A 5,781-nucleotide genomic window follows, 5' to 3' on the forward strand; every position below is an offset into this window, starting at 1 on the left:
CTCAAACTCATCACATACAGTTCAAGTGGTATCAAAGCTTGGGTTAGTGAGTGAGATTTCTATCTTTTTCTATTTGTTCATGTTGAAATTTATGTTAGTTGACTGGAATTTTTGAAACCTGTTGAGTTTGGCTTTTGTGTGTTCTTCTTTCACCTCCAGTGTGCAAACACATCTCCATACACCTATATTCACCTTAAACACTTACCACATGTCCCAAAAACTTCACCATTTACCCACTTACAACCTGCAAACACTTCCCAAAAGAGACAAAGTTTCATTGAAACTTTGGTTCTCTTTCCCTAACACCACTTAGACCTCAAACACTCACCAAACACCACCTAAACTCTAACCACCCTAATGTCCAACAAAACCAGCTCTTCATCACCACCCCCACCTTGGGAATTTCCTAACCTTAGGATCTAGGAAGAGTTAAATGATCTTAAGGAGCAAGTAGGCACCATTGCCCGAATGCTTAGAGCTCAAGAGCTCAAGAGCTCAAGGTGAAGGAGAAGTTGCAAAAGAAATAGGCTTCTTCCATTGGACATAAAAGAATTGCTAATCATCATGCAGATTCTGACCTGAGCTCTCACCTTTCATCTCTTAATTTGGATGACAAAGATATTACAGAAGAAAGAGGCTTCAAAACGTTTCTCAACAATGTCCTGTAAAAAGAGTAAATGGTCTGTAAGAATAATTTGTATTAGAACCAGTCCTTGTATCAATTTCAATATGTAAGTGTGAAGACCAAAACGGTGCCGTGTCTCTTAACCAACACGCTGTCGTTTCAAGCATGAATCTGGACCAGCAGTTTTGAGAAGATCCAACGGCTATGCTTAGTCCATCTTGGTCAACGATATATAAGTGAACTTTTTCTCTTTAGTTTCAAGGGTTTTTGTTTTTTGATTGAAACAGGGTTAGGTATTTGCTCTGCTAGGGTTCATCCTTGGTTCTGAAATCTTGGTTCTGTGTAACAGGTTGAGTGATTGATTTGTCATTCTGTTTGAGAGGTTTTGTCTTTTGGTTGGCTGGGATTCTTAGTGTATAGTTTCTAGGGCTATTAGTTACCAGATAGGGTGATTTCGGGTTTGATTGAATCTTTCGATCTTGCGTCTATAATCTGTAAACTGCTTTCCTAATAGTGCAGTGGGCTTCGACGTTTCCGGAGCTCAACGTGGACGTAGCCTTCCCAATCTTGGAAAGGTGAACCACGGTAAAAATTGTGGTGTTCTTAATCTTTTGTGGATGCGTCTTATTTGGTTATAATATGTGGTTTGTGAGTGTGTTATTACAACAGTGGTATCAGAGCGGTTTCACCTTAGAGCCTAAAGCGAGTCGTGAGATCCAAATTTGAGAAAATTAAATTCTAGGGTTTCATAGAAATTGGGGGTTTTCTAAAATTTTGAGTTCTAGGGTTCTTAGGAGTCTTTAGTATTTCTCCAAACCAGAANTAGGATAACGTCCATTGTTTGAGAGATAGGGCCTTTGTAATCATGAGTTGTGTGTTTGCAAAGTTGTACTCCTTTTGACTCATAGTAAAACATTCTCTATACTGCCTAGTACAATTGGGTGAACCATGTGTGTCTTACGACATTTATTATATGTTTTTTGTTATTATTTTTATAAACTTGTATGTGGGCACATTACAAGATTCATGAACATCCTCTGCTTAATTTAAAAGATAAGTACTAATCACAACTAAAGTTTAAATCTACACGTCACAAAAACTTTCAACATGTTGATTGGACGATTAACTTCAGATAAGAGAGGATCCCTTTTTGGACTTTTAAAGAAAAGGGTCTTCACGAATTGTTGTATTGGTGCTTGATTTTGACTTGAATACTATCATTCGATTTATGTTACTCGATTTAAATCCTTCTCCCTCTTTCCATGTAATTTAAGTGAAGTAATTTTTTTTTTTCTTGTCAAATTAAATTGCAGTTTGATCACTATAATTTTTATCAACTCGAAACATTGTAATCAATAATTTAATCAGTTAAGAAAAAATGTTTTTAGCATCAATCAAAGTAAATATGACCCACTGATGGATAGTCCAACAGTAAGGCAAACCAAAAAGGTTGTGCATGGTTTCAATCAACAATTCCAGGTTCGATTTCCAGTTAGAAATCTTTTCCTATGATTTATCTGAAAGGCCACGACGTGTTGTTGTGGGATAATTTTCCTTGAAACCCCTTAAACTTAAGCTTATGATTGTTGTGGGATAACTTCATCTTAAGCCCATAAAACTTAAGCTTATGTATGATTGTTACTCTGTTTCCAAGATTCATTTCAATTTGAATATAAATTAATACATTAATGCATGTAATTTGATTTGACAATCTCTCTTTAATTATAAAATGATAATTAAATTAATCTATCAAAATAACTTTTAGATGGGTTCGAATACAAAGTTAGGATCACATCGTTGCTTGTAATTCCTCTGATAACTAGTATTACATCTTTTCTCGTTCCAAGATTCATGTGAGATCTCTCATTCCCAATACTGACTTGTATTGTAATTATATAGGGTCCCAAGTTTTATTTGTCTGATACAGCTTTGATTATTTTTTTTTTTTTTTCCTTCTTCAAACAAATAATTGAGCTGAGACAACCTCTCACAACCATATCAAATCCCTTAGCTTGGTGGAAGGTCGGATATTGGTGGTTAGAATTGATCAAAATTTGACTTAGGAGGGGCAGCTATGTTAACCCTAATCGCTGTATTGCTGACGATTGACAAGATCGACAAAGTAAGGTTTGAGGAGTTTTGGTGAGTGATGATAGAGGAAGAGGATGGTGGTGGAATTGTCGCAACGATGTTAAAATAAAAAACGGAATATAAATTTGGGTAATAAAATGGTATTTTAAAAGTCTGTGTATGGGAAAAATCATTAAGTCATTAGGGTGGAAAAAAGTTGTTTACTCATTTTATATTCATGTTAATGATTATAAATTGTGTTAATTGTAAAATAAAAGAAAGAAAAGGAATATAAAATATAACGACGACATGACACAAAAATGTTATGTTACATATCATGCATACCCGACAGAATTGAGTCTCAAATCAGAACAAAAAGATGAAGAAATAATTTATTAAGATTTCTATATAAAGATTGTTGGCTCCAATAATTTAAAATTATCAACTAAATTTAGTAACAAGAGTTGACCAATCATGTATGTAGGTCTCTTCTGTCTACAATAATTAATTCTAATTATTATATAAAAACAAAACTGAAAAATACAAAATTAAGGACAAAAATTAGCAGTGTACTACATCAATTTCGTTAACATTTCTTGTTTTATCAGACAGAAGAGGCTCCTCTAAATCATTGCTGCATCTTGTTTTCTCTAAATCTTCAATCTGTAACTTTTCATTCTTATCTTCTCCTACATTATTGTCTCTGGCTTTGCCCCATAGCACAATATATAATCCAAGAATTACTCCAACTGCACCTATCAGACTGCCATGAAACAATAAATAAAGAAAGATGTTTGCGCGAGAGAATTTTCATTTTCATGGTTATTTTGAATATATATGTTACCTTCCAGTGTAAATCTCCTCGTTTAGTAACAAAGCAGCCAAGATGGTTACAATAACTGTGCATAGAGGATTGAACATTGCAGAGAAGACGGGACCCCTTTTTGAGACGCACCAAGCTTGAACAATGAATGAAACTCCTGAGCCTATAATTCCCTGTTGCACACATTGAGAAAAATTTACGACAGGCATTGTGTTGAATGACAAATTTAACAATTGCATATATTGTCACTAGAAATATGGTGTTTTCTGATGCAGTAATTGACATTTTACGTCTCGGATTACATATATTATCACTAGAAATACACTATTAAATTTCTGTTGTCTCATACTTTTTTTTTTTTTTAATGGCTGGAGGTGTCCAGGTGCACCTCAACTAATCCATCGGGACTCTAGAACTACCGGTTGGGTACGTAAGAGCTCCAGTGTCTACCCTTATTAGCAATCGAGCAGGGACTCGAACTCAGGATCTCTTGAGTAATACACCCAAGAATCTCTATTGAATCACTCAGTCATCCAGGTATTGGTTGTCTTATACTATTTTTCTGGCCGTGGTGGGTTAATATAATATTTTTTTTTCGATTTTGTAAAAAAATTATCTGAACTTATACTTACTGAGAAGAAACAGCAACCAATTTCAAGAAATGAATTAAAATTCCATGCTTCAGGATCTGGCTCAATGAATAATGTAAGTATTACTGACTGAAGAGTTGCCAAGAAACACATCCAAGCTGACAAAGATAAGTGGTCAGGATAGCTGGCTGAAATTAGAACCTGCAATTAAAAAATTATAATACAAATATTATCTATCCATAAAATTTTGAAGCATTGAACTTGAAAGAGAAATTTCGATTAAAACAAAATACCTGTAAAATCAGCCAAAGTGACCAGCAACAAGCACTTGCAAAGAGAAAGAGACAACCCAACAACCAGGTCTCATTATTTCCAGAGGCAAATAAAGATTTCTGTGGTGGCATTATTTCTGAATTCAGAAGCTTGGGGCCTCTCAGAATTGCCATGCAAATGGCTCCACTCACACAGAATAATGTTCCTATAATTTTTGCAATGCTTCTAATGCTTTTAATATTTATTGTCTCCAACCTACAAAATCAGATAAAAAATTTATGTTATATTCTATTAATTAATTAAACAAATTAAAGTTTGACAATTATTATTTAATTACCCAACAATGGATGCCATTACAAAAGTGATAGCGGGGACTAGATTGCCCATTGCACTTGCCATGGATGATGAAGCTAAATATAATCCCTCAAAATAAATGTTCTGATTTATCGTTACCCTGTGACAACTCAAAATTAATTAACCAAAAAATAATAATAATAATAATAATAATAATAAAGGAAGAAGTTAAATTAAAGCACATATGATAATACCCTATAAGTGAGGTCAAAAATATCAAAGAAAAGCTCTTTAATCCCATAGAACAACTTGACTTTCCCCTGCCAATTATAAACACAACACAAATTAAAGCAATTAACAAATTGATTGAAATAAAAATTAGATAGAGAGAGTTGCCATTATATTTACCTTGAGAAATAAGCAATGGGAGCAATGACTAAAGTTGCAATGGCTTGCCTGTAAACTGTGAAAACTCTAGGGCTCATTCCTTGCAGGAGAGCCGCTCTTGTGGAGAGAGCCACAACAGCATAGGTAAATTGTAAAGCAAACATCGCCATTGCCGGCTTTTGATCTCTTAAACCACCCATTTTTTACCAGCAAGATCAACTTAGAAAATCAATAATTTGAGTGACATTTGAAAGTAGTACAGCTCGTTGTTTCTATATATATATACTTTCAAGCATGCCCATGTGAACAAAAAAAAAAAAAAAAAAAAATGCTAGTGGAAGAAGACAATTAATCTGAATTATGGAATTGGGCTGGTTTTGGAATCGGTAGGATATCGATGGATTTTCTTTAATTTGGAATCAAGGTTTTGTGGTAAATGTTTGGATACTGCGACTACAAGCAATTTCAGTTTTGTAATATTTATAGGAACATATAAGCCATGAAATCACATGGAAAAGGGGACACGTTTAAGTACCTGATGTGGCTCCACGTAACATTTTAGGTATCTGATGTGGCTCCGCGTAACATTTCCAATATAAGCCAAAGGAAACTTCCGATTCTGACTCTGCTGTCACATGCTTCATATGCAACACTCTTCAAATTCATTCAACAAATCTAAACAATTATTGTTTGTCACCACGTTAAACAGCCTGTCTGGT

The 5,781-nt window shown here is 34.4% G+C and overlaps 1 protein-coding gene across 1 annotated transcript; it reads right to left on the bottom strand.

Annotated features, from left to right (window-relative positions):
• Positions 1–3,123: 3,123 nt before the first annotated feature.
• LOC116108110 (WAT1-related protein At4g30420-like) lies at positions 3,124–5,498 on the bottom strand. The gene is made up of 7 exons (XM_031394400.1): positions 5,084–5,498; positions 4,930–4,995; positions 4,719–4,835; positions 4,402–4,636; positions 4,151–4,309; positions 3,540–3,691; positions 3,124–3,458 (listed from the first exon to the last, which is right to left on the bottom strand). The coding sequence occupies exons 1-7, from the start codon at positions 5,260–5,262 to the stop codon at positions 3,257–3,259; spliced, it is 1,110 nt and encodes a 369-aa protein (XP_031250260.1). The 5' UTR covers positions 5,263–5,498; the 3' UTR covers positions 3,124–3,256.
• Positions 5,499–5,781: the final 283 nt, after the last annotated feature.

The sequence above is a fragment of the Pistacia vera genome, unplaced genomic scaffold (genome assembly GCF_008641045.1).
Source record: "Pistacia vera cultivar Batoury unplaced genomic scaffold, PisVer_v2 Contig553, whole genome shotgun sequence".
NCBI lineage: Eukaryota > Viridiplantae > Streptophyta > Magnoliopsida > Sapindales > Anacardiaceae > Pistacia > Pistacia vera.